This window comes from Elephantulus edwardii, unplaced genomic scaffold (assembly GCF_000299155.1).
Source record: "Elephantulus edwardii isolate Elephantulus edwardi_28Jun2011 unplaced genomic scaffold, EleEdw1.0 scaffold00367, whole genome shotgun sequence".
Lineage (NCBI taxonomy): Eukaryota > Metazoa > Chordata > Mammalia > Macroscelidea > Macroscelididae > Elephantulus > Elephantulus edwardii.
The window spans coordinates 1,446,130-1,464,611 of NW_006400117.1; the positions used below are offsets into that span (position 1 = coordinate 1,446,130).

General features: G+C 39.1%; 1 protein-coding gene across 1 annotated transcript in view; it reads right to left on the minus strand.

The window, feature by feature from the left end:
• Positions 1–2,072: 2,072 nt before the first annotated feature.
• ATP13A3 (ATPase type 13A3) overlaps positions 2,073–18,482 on the minus strand; it is a 42,590-nt gene continuing 26,180 nt past the window's right edge. Inside the window, exons 27-31 of the mRNA XM_006902089.1 lie at positions 16,583–16,760; positions 13,875–14,062; positions 10,957–11,045; positions 9,943–10,023; positions 2,073–2,412 (exon numbers count right to left, since the gene is read on the minus strand). Coding sequence (XP_006902151.1) covers positions 2,215–2,412; positions 9,943–10,023; positions 10,957–11,045; positions 13,875–14,062; positions 16,583–16,760 — 734 coding nt within the window. The 3' untranslated portion in view covers positions 2,073–2,214. The remainder of the gene's footprint in view (positions 2,413–9,942; positions 10,024–10,956; positions 11,046–13,874; positions 14,063–16,582; positions 16,761–18,482) is intronic.

An 18,482-nucleotide genomic window follows, 5' to 3' on the forward strand; every position in this document is an offset into this window, starting at 1 on the left:
ACCAGTGACCTCCACAGAAGACTCACTCATCGGTGGCACTGAGCAGGGCTCACCCCTAGATTCACAGACATTCCTCAAGTCACACTCTGGGAGCCAGCAACCAAAACTTAAGCAACCCCCTTTGTCTATGTTCAAATCAACTTCCTACAAATGCTTTCCCAACTATCTAAAAAGTCACTCTTTTGAAATCAATAATAATATCTGAAATATAAAACCCTTATAAACTCTAAATGCTTAAAAATAAGGGGGAGGGGGACTTCAAAAATAGTCATTTATGATCATGCTCTTGAAGATGTTAAATACAATTCATTAACAGGATTTCTAAGCTGTTACTTAGCAATTATTTTAGTCATTTGCTTCAGTATGTAAACCAAAGAATAAAATTTACAATTCTGGGAAATCACTAAAGAATAACATATGTACATGTTGAAAAAGACTATGGAAATTATAAAAATATCAAGAGACCAACTATAGAAAATGATGCTAATTCACAGCTCAAGAGGTCTAAGATGCATAGCTTTATAGGCTCATTCGTGGAAAAATTGTTTTATAATCTAATGTATAGTAGTATTGTATTTTTTTGTTTGATGGAAAACTTCGATTATAGCTTTTATAAGAATCATCACTGGCAAAAGCAGTAACAGTGATCCTGAGTGTTAACTTATTTTTCTTTTTTTTTCAACAGTTACCAAACATCATTCAGGTCTTTGCAGCATAAAGAAATGAGAACCATTGGCCCTATTCTTTTGGATAACATTTGATAAATTACTTCTGTATATCAAGAAATTAATGATCAGTTAGCAATGAGAAGCACAAGCATGCTACTTATTTAGGAAGAACACAGGGTTTTATAGTTTAGTGTCCATTTTCCTGCAGTGTTAGTTTCCTGTGTTTATAACAGGCTTTGCCAACCTGTTATCTTACCTACAAAAGGCATAGTTAAAATTCATTTTGCTTTGTATTTAAAACAGAGAAAACAGAAAGGTGAAAAAGAATTTCCACATTTCTTTTGGCTCAATGAATGTTTAATTCTTTGTTCCCTCATTTTTATTTCTCTCAGAAATTTTTGCAACCAATGTTCTCATTTCTAGATAGCTGTTACAGGTAAGAGCTGGCATCTGGCGCCATCTAACGGCATAGAACAAACTGCCACCAAATTCATACTGCTTTAAAATAACAGCAGTCTCTCAATCTTTAACCTCTTTTTCCTCTTAAGCCTCACTGATGGGAGAGTCATACGTCAAACTTTAAAAAGTCTTGGAGGAAATGCTTTGAAAATGAAATCACATGTCTTTAGATAACTGAAAAGGTGAAAGTAGTAAGGAAAATAACTTTTAAAGTAATACAAAGTGTAAAGGAACAGCAAACAAATAAGTACAAAAGATAGAGAATGAGAGATCTACATATATTGACCAAAGAATCTTTTCACTCAGTGAAAAAGCTCTACAACATTTAACTGAAGCAAATTATACTACTGACACCAGATATAACACAAGGTCCTTTTAATAGCTTTGAGAGACATAACAAGAAGGCAGTGAAGCACCTTGCTGATTAGAAAAATAAAACCCAGGCAGTCTGAACAGGAAATAAAAAAACATGTAAGTGGAAATTACCTGAGTTGTTCTATCAGCAACATCATACAATCTCACTACTAAATTGGCTATCAAAGGAACGAGTGTCTATATAGAAGACTCTTTGGAAGAAATATTGGAATCAAACAAAAACAAGCTTTTGGCCTGTTTTGACTAGTGTCTAATACATTTTATTAATCATAGATTTAGGGCCTGTATGTAGACAACGATGTTTTCTAATAAGAGGGTTATGAAGATAAATTTAATGGAACTAACCACTCCTCACAAGCTACTGCCTATAAAACCTACCAAACAGCATTTCTCTTCTGCACCCAGAAGAGAAAAGACCATTGAGGCTTGCGAGCAAGAAAAAGGTTAAAAACCTGGAAATGTATGTAACATTTAGAGTTGGTGAATGAAGATTACAGGACTTTACAAATGGATTACATGGCAAAACAGTACCTTTTGATTTGTTTTAAAGCAAACAAAATAACAAAAAAGGCTCTAAAATCAGCTACTGTAACCTAAAGATCACCAGGGACATAAAGTGAAGTGGTGTCAGTCTGACACACAGGCTCAGAAAGTCCTGAAATGCCATTCTCCTGAGCACCGCTAGGAATACACCACCGAGACCCAGCCACCGCTACGTGATGGTGATGACCTGACACGATCCATTCTCCTTCAGTAAAGCCTTCGCTTCTGTGGTGGTTTGGGGTTTGGGTGGCCATTCTGGATCAACCAAGAGCTCTTGTGCCAGGTACATGTACTTTGCTTTTGGTATCTTCTTTTTACAGCCCAAGAACCAAGACAAGCAACATTTCCCCCACCGATCCACTGATTCCTATGAAAATAAGGAAAAAGAACAATAGTTGACTGAAAGTTTATTAACAGTTTTGCTAAATTATAACACAAAGTTTAAGAATTACAACAAAATCCGTGTTAATAAAATAATCAGTTTTCAATTATTTCCGGACAGATTACTTTCCGGTTAAATTACTTTCCAGGTTAACATCAATGTAGTTCCATTTTTATTTAGTTATAAAATATCCTTATGTGTATTATAATACAGACTGGGATTCCGGAATTCTGTAAAGCAAAAGGCTACTCCTATATTAAAAATAACATTTTTTATGGTTATTATTGATCTTGGCATCTTAGCCATTTGATCATTCTTTTAAGAGAATAGTTGAAAATGATCCGGTTTTTTGCTAATTTCACCTTTGAAAACAATCATGAAGTAAAGACTGACAAGTGAAAATTAGAACTCATACATGCATAATAATGTCCATGACTTTCCCAAAACAATAATTGATCTGTATTTCTGAATAAAAACTTAGTCATAGTTTCTTTTGGATTCCTAATTAGAAAGTATTTTTCAGACTTTACAAATCAGTATTATGTAATTACTATTTTTTAGTTTTTATTTCATTATAAAAAGATCTGCTGCTATTAAAATCTTGTTTTTAATAAATGTAACCTTAGACAAAATAAGCAGAGTTTCTGGTTGTCTGTAAAGAGAAATGTAATTCTTTGTACAGAAACATAAATTCAACAAAAAGTCCACCAGCCACTCTCTAGGAGAAAGATGAGGCACTTTTTCCCCATGAAGATTTTCTGTCTCAGAACCCCACTAAGTCAGAATTCACTTGAGGGAAGGGGGGATTTGTATGGGGTTTGGGATAAAGTATTTTTATTTACTTTATCAACAAACCACATTAAATTGTATAGCTAACAAGAATCTAAGGCACAAAACTGTGGCCACGAGTTAAGCTATAAGTTAACTCCACAAGGAGGAAGGGAAAGTTTTCAAGATTACTCATCTAGTAGACTTCTCTATTTTCATAGTTTGAGACTGTTCTTACCACCACTATAAAAGACAGCCACACAAGTTTATTTAGTATTAGAATCCAGAAGAGACTCTGCATACAGAACATTTAAGTAATCCAAAATACAGGCAACAAGTCTTTCCAGTTAAAAGTAGGTATGTAACAAACCTTTATATTTACTCTGAGACTGACAGTTTACTACTTGGGTCTGACATTCCCACCAACATGTTCAAGTTCTTAAACCTAACTGCAGAGAACATCACTGTTCCTAAAGCTGTTGCTTTTTATAAGACAAGCAGCAGCACTGACAAGGGATCACAGAAAAAGGTTACTGTTGATGGCTGACTTTGAGATACAGTCCAACTGAAACAAGCTTTGTTGGTCCCACAAGACCACCAGGTTGAACAGCCAATGTTGACTGTAGTTGTAAAGTCTCAGACAAGAATATTCGACACACACTAAAGCACATACGTCTATCTGGATTCACAGTTCTGAGTGTGGAAAGCAATAAAACTAACTGCACAAACAGCGACAGAGTATCCTTCTCACATTTAAGTGTATGCTAAAACCAAAAACCCCACAACAATCCTCATATGATCAACAGCAGAACATTCTTATCATGGAAAAAAAAAAAATACATCATGAAGATCACTAAGGATCCTGCCTTCCCACCATCATTAGAAACATGTTTTGTCCCTGAACCTTCACACCTCTCTCTCCTCTTTCTCTCTCTCTCACACACACAGAGACTCTACACAAACACAAGTTTCTTAGTCTACAGACATATCACCAACACCCTCACACAGAATCCCCATTGCCACAGGAGAGAATATGAGGCTGTGCGGGCATGCGGGAACTCGAGGAGGGCGGGTGGGGGTGCGGGGTGAGCGCTGACAGCGAGGTGACACAGGAGCTGGAATGAACACATGGTACCCCCAAAATACACAGAGCACTAACGCCTTGAAGAAGAGCAGCAGCCAGAGCAACTACATTCGTTGGTGTTTCTGAAAGGAAAGATTAAATAACCAAATGTATCCCTTAGAAAAGCCAGAAAGAGTTTTTAAGAAGGGGCAAAATTTTTCCTGCTGCTCAGAACATTCCAATCTGTTCATTCCAGAGCCAAAAGCCAATACTCTTAGCAATTTTAGGAAATCTCAAGAGTCATGCTTTGTGGGGGGTGGTTTTACAATGGCATACTGGTTTTCATAAAAGTCTTCTTCCATACCAATTTGTGAATATAAAATATATAGTCATCATAATTAACATTGAGAACAAGTTTAAGTAATATTCAAAGCAGCCTAAAGAGTACAGATACCACCTGAGTATTTCCCCTCCAAAAAGGCAAACATAAGGCACAAATTCTCAGGCAGGATAAAATTACATGATAGTATGTAAAAGAATGACTAGCATCATTTAAGTTACTTGGTCAAGAGTAAGGAAAGAAAGAAGACAACAAAGCGGCTTCTCATCCTCAAATGACCTAGAGCTGGAGAATGAAGAGGTCCAGTGGGTTTAGTAAAAGAGTAGAGAGGCATCAGGTGTAGGGGCAGGGGGTGGAGGTGCAGCTGGAGGGGAAAGTGGGTCACAGTAACCAGGGAAGACTTAAGAGCAACTTAAGTCACTTTCATCTGTACTTACTTTTCTATTTAGTTGTTGTTATTATGTGCCTTCGAGTCAGATAGCGCCCCTATGTACAACAGCCCTAAACCCTGCTCTATCCTGTGCCAATCTTATTGTCTCTGACACACCCACCTCTATTACCCCAGTCAATCAATCCATCTCATCAAGGGTCTTCTTCTGACGCTGGTCCCTCTACCCTCCCAACCTTGATGCCCCTCTTCAAGGACCGGTGAGTCCCTCCTTGAAACATGTCCAAAGGATGTCAAACAAAGCTTCAGAAGAAACCTTGCCTCCAAGGAGCAGCCTGGTTTAGCTCTCTCCAGAATGAACCTGTTTGTTCTGCTAGCCATCCATGGTATATTCAGTATTCTTATCCAGGACCACAGCTCAAAGGCATCAATTCTCCTATCATCCTTAGTCCAGCTCTCTGATGCATAGCAAGTGACTGCAAAGACCATGTCCTGTATCAGGCACATCTTAATCTCCAGACACATCACTGCTCTTCAGTACTCTCGAGGTCTCTACAGTCAACTTTCCCAACGCAGTAAGTCTTTTAATTTCCTGGCTGCTGGTGCCAAGAGTACTGACTGTGGAGCCAAGCAAACTAAAGCTGTGAACAATTTCAATCTCTTCACCATCCATCATGATGCTGCCATTGGCCCAGTGGTGAGAATCTGTTTTCTTGATACTGAGCTTCAATCCATACTGAAGGCTGCAGTCCTTGACCTTCTGCAGCAAGCAACCTTCAGCAAGCAAGGTTGTGTCTTCTGCATAATGCAGACTGTTGATGAGTCTTACTTCAATCCTGATGCCACATTTCTCCTCATAGAGCCCAGCCACCAGGATAATCTGTTCTGCATATAGAATGAAAAGGTATAGAGATAGAACATATCCCTGGCGTACACCCTTCCCAATTTTGAGCTATGCAGCATTTCCTTGCTCTGTTCTGAAGACTGCCTCCAGGTCCAAGTATAGATTTCACATAAGTATGATCAAGTGTTCTGGAATTCCCAGTCTCCTCAGAATTAGCCACAGTTTGTTGTGATCTACACAGACAAGAGCCTTTGCATAGTCGATAAGACATTCCTCTAGCCAAGATCCATCCAGAATTAGCTACAATATTTCTAATACCACAGCCTCTTCTAAAACCAGTCTGCACTTCTGGCAGTTCTCTGTCAATGTGCTGTTCCAGTCGTTTTAGATAATCTTCACCAGAATCTTGCTTGCATGTGGTATTATTGATACTGTTTGGTAATTTCCACACTCAGCCTTAATGACATTTTTGAGTGGGAAAATTTATCTTGGAGGCTGTTGGCTTCTCCAAACCAGAGACAATAACAATCTTCTTTCTCTAACTTCAATTAACAAAAAATTACCTTCCCTCACTTGCTGCCATTAGATGGAACCAACTAACAGCTGACTGTCCAGCAGGTTCCAAAGTACAAGGAGATGCCTGTCTTCTTGGGAGTGGCTACTGGATTTGAACCCCAGAGAGGTATGGCCTCTGGGTGAGCATGCAACTCACCAGAGAGTATGCCACCAGAGCTTCTTAAAATTACTGCTACACATTACCACATACAATTGAAAACTCTGGCTTTATGGGTAATAAAACTAAAGACTAAAATTCTTGCCTACTCAGCAATTTTCAAAATCTAACACTTCTGAGATGCACATTATAAACACATTGTAGCAATTAATATGATTCTAGGACTCCTACAATAAACTGAGTACAATCCTCTTCAGAATATGCATTCCTTTTACTGATCAATAAAAATCTCTTTGGAAAAGCTGAAGACTCAGTTTAAATATTTTCCTAGCATGGGGCCTGACAATGCCAATATTTAATGTAAGGATAGATGATGAGTAAAGATTAATCCCCAGTAGCAACTATTCAAAAAATTTAAAAAAACCACAACCACCCCAAACTGGGAAAAGAGCTCTCTCACCACCCCATACGAGCAACTGGGACGTGCACTACTCTGAGAAAGAGAAACTGGTTGATTCCAGACTCATCTCTTCACTATTATTAAAAAAAACAGCAGAGAAAGAAAATGGCTCACTGTAAGACCTCTTGTTAAAATCATTCTGGGAGGGGCAATTATCCAAATAAAGGACAGAAAGCTGCCCCCAGTGAGTCGTTTCAAGTGGACTACAGCCCCCAGTGACCCTGTAAACAACAGACCAAAGCCTGTCATGTGCCATGATCACGGTCTCGTCCTTGCGCAAGCTCACTCCTGCAGTCACTATGTCAATCCCTCTCATCAAGGGTCTTCCTCTCTCTCACTGACCTTCCCCAGTGATGGGACTTAATCAAGGTACTGGATGCTAGTTATATTAAGGCAGCTAAAGAGTAAGAGTTGTTGTTGTTGATGTTAGGTGCCATCGAGTCACAGACGACTCATAGCGACCCTACGAATGGAAGACCTGAGCACTGTTCATAGAGTTTCTGGAGGCAAGCTATTTCGGGAGTGGATACCACTCCTGCTTCCAGGCTTAATGTAATTGGGAAGCTCCAGCCAACACTGTCCACCATGGGTAACCATTATCACATTTGGCACATCACTGTCACAGGCTTCAGCATCACAGCAACCACGAGTTACCTCTGTACACCAATGCACAGACCAGTGCTATACCACCTAGAAGAATATTTCACAAAAAAAAACAATCTGAACCAGGCCTGAGGGCCACAGTTTCAAATCACCCACCATGGCCTTGGTAGCATAATTATCAAAATCAGAAATGCCAAGAAACCCAATTTCTTGATCTCTGAAAGCTTCCTTGTGGCTTGAAGATGAAGGAATGTTTACAATTCATGTGTAAAGCCCATCACTCACTGGTAAGAGTGAAACTATATAGTGTTAATTCTCTACATAGAATAATCAGCTACAGATCTTTAATAACATGGTGTTCATTTAAAATAGAGTCTAGAAAATAAAACTGTATTTTCTATCACGGGCTATACATCAACATCTTAACATGACAAAATGTGCTTTAGTTCCTTTGTTCTTTTTAAATTGCAAAGCTAATTTGTATAGCAGGCTATAAATATCCCAGAAATCAAAAGTCCTAAGGCCTGGTTTACACAAATACCAGCACTGTCTCTGAATTTTTTTTCTGGATGATGGAAAACATAAGGTAAGTCATACAGCCAACCAAAATAAAGCAAAAAAAGAAACACAAACCAAACCCCAAACCCCCACCCCCCCAAAAATGAGAAAGAATTCCTCAAAATGTCTGAGCTCTGATCTAGAAGAAGCTATTCCCAACTCAAAACAGTTTCCATGAGTTAATTTAGTTTTTTGAGTAGAATTCATGATAATGGAAAAAAAAATAAAGTATGAGGATAAAACTAAGAACTTTATAGGATTGGAATGGAAAAGAGACTTATGAAATTTCTGATGTCTGTAAACAAATGTTTGTCATGCATTTCTTAGGACTTCTTAGAAGAAAAGAAACACAAGGCAGGGGGAAAAGGATTACGCAACACATATAACACCACCAAGTAAGAGTACACAAGTAAAAGGAGCCTAAATACGCGTGAAGAATTGATAGTAAGTGCTGATTTCCAACCTGTGATGGCTGTGTGCTGGTGACGCGATATTCTCCTTGTTTGTCTCGACTGAACACAACTTTCCAAAGGACCATGTCAAGGAAGAAGTTCTGAGAGATATTCCAGTGAGTTAAGAATTAAAAAGGACTCAGTCATTCTTTATTATTGTGCACATTTAACAAGGCTCACACATACTGCATTATAGGTGAAAAACACAACTTTAGCTTACATACTAAAAACAATACTGCAAAAAGGAGAAACATGATTCTGTAACAAATATGAAATCACTGTAAAAATTTTAAAGTGGGATTTCTAAACTTTCCATGACATAAGACTTTTAAAAAGAATTTTCTTATATTAAAACAAGACTTATGAGAAGGGCTTTTTTCTTAAGTTATTTTCATCAATATTGAATATCTATGAAATGAGTATGATTTTAAAAGTCCTTAAACTTTGTTTTTAAATAATTTTGTTTCAGTGAATAACATCTGAATTAAAGAAATAACCCAATAGGAAAAGGGAAAAGGTTCCAAATCCAACATACTGGGTGTGTTTGCTAATGTCCGAAAGCATATTCCACAAAGCGGTTGACACAGGCTGGCACAATGTCCACGCTGCCCACTCTATCTTATATTTAAATACGAAATTATCATTCAAACTACTTATACTGAAGTATACATACTTTCCTACAAATTAATTTTAATTCAAAAGCCTGTCTACCCCATAGAAACTCTAACTTAAAAATCACTCTCTTCCTCTCACATTTCTACACCACCATACTTTAGATTGAATTAAAGATTAATAAGAAGCAAATGAGAGCATCCTAGCTCCTTTTAGGGAATCTGACCCAATCTACAGGTGAGTGGGTGTGGGTTGCTATACAACATACAATGGAATATTTGGAATGTAATTATCACTCTAAAGGGGATTTCAAAGTAAATATCTAGAAGATGGTTCTAGAAACTACCTGAAATTAGTAATCATTATCTTATACATATAATCCATCTTTTTAATAGAGGCATTAACATTTTTACTTAAATGAGAGGTTTTTTGTGTTTTGTTTTTGTTTTTTTTTTAATTGTCCAACATGTAGTTGTGTACTCATTTTGATTTCCGGGCTTAGCTTCATCAAGCCAGCAAGCTTCTGTTCCCTTCTCCAAGGACTATTTTTCACTCTCTCAGGGCAGCCAATCCTGTTTTTAAGATGGCTATTAGCAATTCATTAAAAAGTCGTAACTTTTCAGGTAGCAACTGTCAGCTCAATGAGTATGAGAATACTTATTATGGATTTCCATATTGCCTGTCCTATTCCCCAATTACCATTAAGTGGCTCACAAAACAGCAAAACAGACATCCGAGCATTTTAAGTGCTTACCTCCACCATGATAGACACAAAGGTATTGACAAGAATAATGATAAGCATAGTTATACGCCACTGATATGGTACACACACTATCTGTAAGACAAAACGGTTAAAGTCAAAATGGTGTAATACAGATCTGACACTGCTAGCACTATACCATTGCTATTAAGTACTGCTGAGTTGACTATGTCTCATAGCAAACCCTATGAGCAATGGATTTGAAGCCTGTCTGCCCCTATCTCTTGCCATCTTGATCACAGTATCCAAAACTTACTGAATTCCTATTTGTACCCAGCACCTTCACTTAATACATAATCCTTACCAACCATGCCGCCGGCTATATATTACACTTTTTTTAGGCTTATAAAATAAAATTAATAAAAAGAAAATCCCCAAACATTTTTCTGTGGCTGAGCTTAAAGTCAAATTTGATGCTGTCAAACTTTATTAGCAAGTTTCTATTTAAAAAAAAAAAAATCAAATTCACTCTTCAGAGAATGAATGTCAAAATAAAGGTCTCAAGCTCTACTAAAGCTCCTGAAGACGAGGAGCTCAGTGCTTCTGACACAAGCAGTTACTGGCACCATGACAAGTAGGTTGTTTTCAGAAGTGGTGATGGTATCAAGGGAGCCCTGGTGCCCGAGCGGCACGAAGCTGCTCTGTAATCTCAAGGGCACACGGTCTGAATACACCAACTGCTATGCCCTTCTAAAATCCCACTCCAACTCAATGGTATACACCAACAAGAAGTGGTTAACATACTCGAATCAGAAAATCTAGACAAAAAAGCTCCTGGGAAAATGGAAAGTGCACAAACTGTCTCCTCCTTATCCCATAACTTTAAAAGAAGAGGAAGAAGAGGTACCTTTTTTTAAAGCCCTATTAAACATCCTTTTGCGCGGCTGCTAAAATTTCAAGTAATACTTTCTACACCATGTTTCACTTTATATTACTGTCTGTCTTGTGCTATTCCAGATACTATGCATCATGAGAAAACCGAGTCAAATGTATAAGCCTAAGCCTTACCTGAAGAATGAGGTCAATAGAAGGAACTGGATGCAACATGATGAATAATAAGAAAACATACAAAATAATCACGGACACAACAAAAAAATCTGAAAAGCAAAGGAAAGAATTAAGTAAGGAAGCCCTTTAAATAAAAAGGTATAATAACAACTGGTATACACAACTACCTGCCCTAAATTTGGTTTAGAACAGTTTTACTTATATTGAAGGCATGCATTCCACCTTGCCTCCTTGAAAAGATCTATGTAATGTTTTAAAGCTCATTAGCTTTAATCTTAAAAGTATTTCAAAAAACAATCAACACTAATACAGCTCTTTACAGGTAATTACTTTACAAAATAATCGGGCCAATATAGAATTCAAACAGGAGACCTGACTATGCCTTGGCAAAACTAGAATTTTTAAACTACGCTTATAATGAAAATGAAAACTGATTATAAAAATGCTGTGAAACATTATGTGCTGTCAGGTCAGAAATGACTCATAGCTGACCCTCAGGAGGCTCTCACAGACTGTAAATTAAGTGGAAAGAGACAGTCCATCTTTATCTCACAAAGCAGCTGATGGATTTGAACTTCCTGCCTTTGGGTTCACTGTGCCATCAGAACTTCCTTCACAACTCTATTTTATTAATTTCTATTAATGTATTTGCACTTGTCCTTGATTCCTCCATAGTCTAGGTGTGGAGTGATCTACTGTGTGGAGTGATCTACTCTTAAGTGTGACCTTAACTTTATGGCTTACTAAAAATAACCAGAAATAGCAGGTATTTTATACCACCTTCCTACCTCAAAAAAAGTCCTTGCTCATGGAAATTTTGTTAAGTGTGTACAGACATGCATACACATACGTGCTGCAAATATCCTTTTAGAAAACAGGCCAATTTAGAAATTTCTCCACTAGATTGATAGCCTCAACTTCCCTACCTTGTTCTTCTTTTGGTCTGGATACTTATTTACAAATTCCTATTTGACCTCAGCTTCAAATTTAGACTTTACTTAAAAACGGTATGTAACCAAAACCTTATTATGGGATGTTCCGATTTGGTGAAATATTTTATTAACTGTAAAAAAAAAGAGCTTCAAAACTATTTTAAATCAAATGTAGGCTCTCACAGAATAAAGCAGATTTTTATTATATTCAAGAGGTAGAAAAAATGTGCACACCCATGTTTATTGCAGCTTTGTTCACAATAGCAAGGAGTTGGAAACAACCTAAGTGCCCATCAACAAACGAATGGCTAGAGAAGCTGTGGTATATTCGCACAATGGAATACTATGCTGCATTAAAAAACAAGGAACTCATGCAATATTATTCAAAATGGTTGACTCTGGAGAACATTATGCTGAGTGAAATATTCCAGTCACAAAAGGACAAATATTACATGATGCCACTGTTGTAGAATGGGACTGTCCTTGGGGTTGGGGAGAGACTGAGTAAGATGGGTTCAATAATGTATACTGCACTGAAACAGAGGAGGGAGAGAACCGTTTAAAAGAGAGATATAACTGGGTATTTCTGTCATCACAGGAGACTAGAGCGAGGGCTACATGGTGGAGGGGACCTTGGGGAGGGTTTGTAAAACAATGAAAGAATCTTTTCTTTTACTTTTCCATAATTTTTGGACTCATGTACTTATAACTTGTTAGTCAAATTTGTGTCTTCTAGGTTGCAACACCCCCATGATACATCTTCAAGGATATGAACATGTACAGCCAAGCACAATCAATAAGAGTGCATCTAAATTCCAAAATCAATCTCCATAATAGTCTATGTGTTTCCTACTGTCAAAGGGGCCCTTTAGAGTAGTGAGAGAAGATCTTCACCTTGAAACCCACAGCGTCCCTTTTCAGCAGGAAGTAGCTAAGAGAATACGCCATCCCCTTTTCCTTATGACTCAGGGTGAAGTCTCTCTCAGGGAGGAGTGATAGGGAATGGCAAAGGACACACTGACAAAGAAGATGAATCAGAACTGGCTTTGACAAGCACTGTGGCATTTGGACAAGAACAAACTGGGAGGAGGGTAGAGAGAATAGTGCAACAATGAATGAGTGGAAGCCCAAAATCTCTGTAAATGTTTATGAAAATTAATAAAATATAATTATAGAAAAAAAAAGAGGTAGAAAAAATGGTAAATACATACTAGGTATGTATCTATGTTTCTTTTAAAAAACTGACAATTTATATACAGTTAAAAGTCGATTTCCCCCATAACCTTCTTTCAACTGGAAATAATAGAATGTTGTATCCCATTGCCACAGAGATACCGCATTCCACCTGGGCACACCAGAGATGGTGAGGATGGCTGAGGACAGAGCAAGGCTCAGATCTGCTGTTCAGTGCTACCATGAGTCACAACCAAAGCAATGGCACCTAACGACACCACCACCATGGCCACGGCCAGAAAACACAGCCCACTAGAACTTGTTTCTTTACTCAATTTTTGAGTCACAATATTGTATGAGAACTAATTATGCAAATATACCCCTTCCCTTCCCTTCCCTTCCCTTCCCTTCCCTTCCCTTCCCTTCCCTTCTACTGGCCCTTCTGCAGTGGATGGAAAGGGGACAGAAGTGAAGACTTGCACCGGTGAAAACTAGCAGCAAGAAATGAAAAATAGTGAGTACAAGGGCAGATCATGCAGATAGAAGTATAGCATCCACTGCAACGACTGAGAGTGAAAAATGTGTGATCTGTCCCTGCTCGCTCTGCAGTGAGTTGCAGAAATAAAAGGATATGAAAAGCAGTGATGACTCATTTGAAAAGTCAGGTGGCAGGTACCATGAGAGTAAACCGTGAACATCTAAATCATTAGTCATTCCATTTATAACGATTGGTTGACTTCTCAAAGGACACTTAAAATTACTTTTGCCATTAATTTTTAAATAAAGAGGTGAAACAGCAAATGCCAAACTTACAATTTTTGTAGCAAGGTTGCCTGAAGGGTTTTCCTTTTGAAAAGGCAATAGCCACTATGAGGTACTGAAAACTGGAGATAAAAAACACTGTGGTATTTTCATAATTTTGTATATTATGTGCATCAGGTTCAGTTTCATTGTCAAAATAGGAAGAGTTCCACTGTAAGCTTCCTGTTGAATTACAAGCACTAGAATACAAATTAAAAAGAAAAGAATGCATTACTAAAGGTAATAAAACAAATCAGTTTTACCTTAACCTGCCCTGAATCATTACTATTACAAAACCAGAAATATTGTGCCATTTATAGCACATTATCTTTAGCACAAGAATATTCAGATATCAGACATATGCCAACAGGTAAGAGTGTATTAAATAAATACCTCCTCTATAGTCAGACATTCCAATCAGTCCCTCTCTTTAAATTTGAAGGTAATTTTACCTATAGTGAAGAAACAGACCTGGTAGGAGACTGTGCAGGAGCTGTACTGCTATTCCAGAGGCTTTGCCTTTCCGGTGGTTCTCACCAGCATCTCCACAGGGAAAGATAGGCAATTTATTTACAACTCTGGAAACCTGCCATAAGTCAGCTATAAGTTGGTTCCAACTGAGCGACGGTGAGTACCTGATGAGGACCCCAAGCAGCCCTCTTAGTGTAATGTACAAAGTTATCAGACTCGTAACTAAGTTTGGCAGTTTTCTCCAATGACGATTTGAGCCTCAGAAACCTGACAGTCAGAACCAACAGTTCAGCAGTGGATTTACTAGGACCTTAAGAAGTCCTTGTGGCACAGAGGTTCAGTGTTTGGCTGAAACCTGGAAGATCAGTGGTTCAAACCTACCAGCCACTGTACCAGACAAAGATGAGGCCGTCGGCTCCTATCTTTGCAGCCTTGGCAATGGACTATGAAGCAGTGTTACCTGGTCCCTCAGGACATGACCTGGAATTGACTAATGGTAGGGGCTCCAGGTTTTTGGTTATGAGAACCGTGCCTGACCATATTCATATAGTTAACATCTTTGTTAATGAAATAACATTTGAGGAAGAGCCTATGGTGATAAAGGAAGAAGTTCAAGCTGCTTTGAAGGAAATAGCAAAAAATAAGGCCCCAGGAATAGATGGCACAGATGCTGAACAGATGCTGCACTGGATGTGCTCACCAAGTTGTGCCAAGAAATATGGAGAACCACTTGGCCAACTGACTGGAAGAGATCTATATTTATTCCCATTCCAAAGAAGGGTGACCCAACTGAGTGCGGAAACTACAGAACAATATCATTGATTTCACATGCAAGCAAGATTCTACTGAAGATTATCCAAAAACGATTAGAACAGCACATCAGCAGAGAACTGCCGGAAGTCCAGGCTGGGTTTAGAAGGGGTCGTGGTACTAGGGATATTGTTGCTGATGTTAGATGGATCTTGGCTGAAAGCAGAGAATACCAGAAGAATGTCTATCTGTGTTTCATTGATTATGCAAAGGCATTTGACTGTGTGGATCATAACAAACTGTGGCTGACTCGAGAAGAATGGGAATCCCAGAACATTTAATTGTGCTAATGCGAAACCTATACTTGGACCAAGAGGCAGTCGTCAGAACAGAGCAGGGTAACACTGCATGGTTCAAAATTGGGAAGGGTGTAAAACCATGGATGTGTCCTATCTCTATACCTTTTCAACCTGTATGTAGAGCAGATTATTCGAGGCTGTGCTCTATGAGAAGTGTGGCGTCAGGATTGGTGGAAGATCTATTAACAATCTGCATTATGCTTGCTGAAACTGAGGACCTCATGCACTTGCTGCAGAGGGTCAAGGACTGCAGCCTTCAGTATGGACTGAGGCTCAATGTCAAGAAGACAAAGATTCTCACCACTGGACCAAATGGCAGCATCAGGATGGATGGTGAAGAGATTGAGATTGTTCACAGTTTCAGTTTGCTCAGCTCCACAGTCAACACTCTTGGCACCAGCAGCCAGGAAATCAAAAAACGTATTGCGATGGGAAAGTCTGCGGTTAGGGACCTCTCTAAAGTACTCAAGAGCAACGGTGTCTCTCTGGAGCCTAAGGTGTGCCTGATACAGGCCATGGTCTTTGCAATCACTTGTTATGCATCAAAGAGTTGGACAATGACTAGGGAGGACAGAAGGAAAATTGACGCCTTTGAGCTGTGGTGCTGGAGAAGAGTGCTGAATGTACCATGGACTGCCAAGAAAACAAACAGATTCATCTTGGAGAGGATTAAACCAAGCTACTCCTTGGAGGCAAGAATTCTGGGGCTTCGTCTGACATACTTTGAACATGTCGTAAGGAGAGATAGGTCCTTGGAGAGGGACATTATGCTTGGCAGGGTGGAGGGACAGTGCAGGAGGGGAAGGACCTCTATGAGGTTGACTGATTCAGTGACTGGGGTAATCAGGATGGGTGTGTCAAAGGCAATACGACTGGCACAGGATAAAGCAGTGTTTAGGGCTGTTGTACACAGGGTCGCTATCAGTCACAAATGACTCGACGGCACATAACAACAACAACAACTCTGTAACAATGATTGGCTCTGCCTATTGCCTCCTCCTCTTTTTTCTTTTGCATTTTCATTGTTATGAAATAATTGTAATATAAGCAAACAGAAGCAATTTAAGTATTGACTCAAGACACATGCATTATTTTACATGATATATAGTTCATGAATTTTATAAGGAATAATTTACTTACTCAGATTGTGGATGCCACGGTTCATACCACAGTTGCTGCTTGACCCAAAAGAACCCTAATGATTGAAATCCAACGCAGATGACAATCTGGGATAAAACTGAGAAGAGGAGAGTCCCGGATATAAGACCTGAAGGTGGTTTTTGTGGCACAAGTACCTTCCAGGCTGGATTTAAACTCACTATGTTGAGGAAAGAAAGAGGAAAAGTTAGTATCTAAATTAATTTCTCATTATAAAAATCATAATTTATTTACAACCTTAAAGTGTCACTAATGAATCTTTGGTAAGAAAAATGCCCAAAACCAATCTGTAAAAGTAATAGGCAATTCAGGCTTTAAAAAATGCTTCAGGCTTTACATTGGTTTATTCAAATTCAGAAGAAGTATTCTTGTTGTCGGGTGCTGTAAAACACGCACGACTCATAGCGACCCTATGAACAACCATTCTGAAAGGTGCCCAGTCCTGTGCCGTCCTCATTATATCAGAGACAATACAGCTCACTGCCGAAGTCACAGTGTCAATCCTTCTCATTGAGGGGTCGTCTTCTCCTTCACTGACGTTCCATCTTCCCAAGGACAATGACCCTTTCTAAGGAATAGCTTTGCCTAACTATATGTCCAAAGGGCAAAAGACAAAGCTTCCTCATCCTGGCCAACATCTGTTAGTTTCCTTGGTAGTCCAGGAAAGCGAATGTTACATACAGGTAGATAAACTGAAAGACTGACACTGTATCTCTTTCTACAGTTCACATGAACTCTGGTGGCTTAGTTCATAGGGAGTTGCACTGCTAACACAAAGGCCCAGCTTTTCTGCTGGTCTGAATTCACCGGAAGCTCCTTGAAGAGAGACAAGCAGCCTCCTCCTGTTACAGCCTTGGAAGCCACTGGAGAGACAGCTACAAGTCATGTCTGATTTGAATGCAAGGAGTACAGCTGTTGCGGTTGCCATCGAGTCAACAACTCACAGCAACCCCATGCACAGAAGCTCCGAACCCGGCTCTATCCTAAGCCAATCTCATTGTCTGACAAACCTACCCCTCATTTCCCTTGTTATTATGTCCATTCATCTCATCCGGAGGTCCTCTTCTCTTGTGCTGGCCCTCCACCCTTCCAATCATGATGTTCTTCTTCAAGAACTTTTCCCTCCTGGCTCCCAGTATGTGAGATGGAATCTCAAAATCCGTGCCTCCAAGCAGCAGCCTGGTTTCACCCTCTCCAAGATAGACCTATTAGTTCTCTTGGCAGTCCATGGCATGTTCAATACACTTCTCCAGCACCACAACTCAAAGGCATCAATTATTCTTCTGTCATCGTTCGTCACACCAGCTCTCTGATGCACAGCAAGTAACTGTGAAAACCATGCCCTAGATCAGACACACTGTAGTTTCTAGACTGACATCCCTGCTTTACAGCCCTTGACCTTCTGCAGCAAATGTTTCAGGTCCTCTCTAGTTTCAGCAAGTAAGATTGAGTCATCTGCATAATGAACGCTATTCATGAGTCTTCCCCCCCCATAAAGCATTTAGAAGGACAAAATGTATTTTTAATGGAGAATTCCTCATTTCTTGAATCTTTAATTGCAAAGTGGTAGAACTGAATTGTGCCTCTCCAAAATAATGTGCTCTGATTCCTGACTTTTGCCTGCTGGCTGGGTGGTAAAAGAAATGTCAGCAGTCAACATCTACTAGTAAGGGTTCAGCATCAAGACAGGCAGTACATCTGCCCTGGCAAAGAAATCAATAGGGATCACTGGGCGTGGAAGCCGCGGGATGGCAGTGGCTGAATTTTATGTCTGTGCTCATGTTTATGAGCCTAGATGAGCATGTTCTCAATCAATGTGAAAGCCAGCTAGTCAAGATGGGGAAAGAGGAATGGCATATGAAGCTCGGAACAGAGAAGCTAA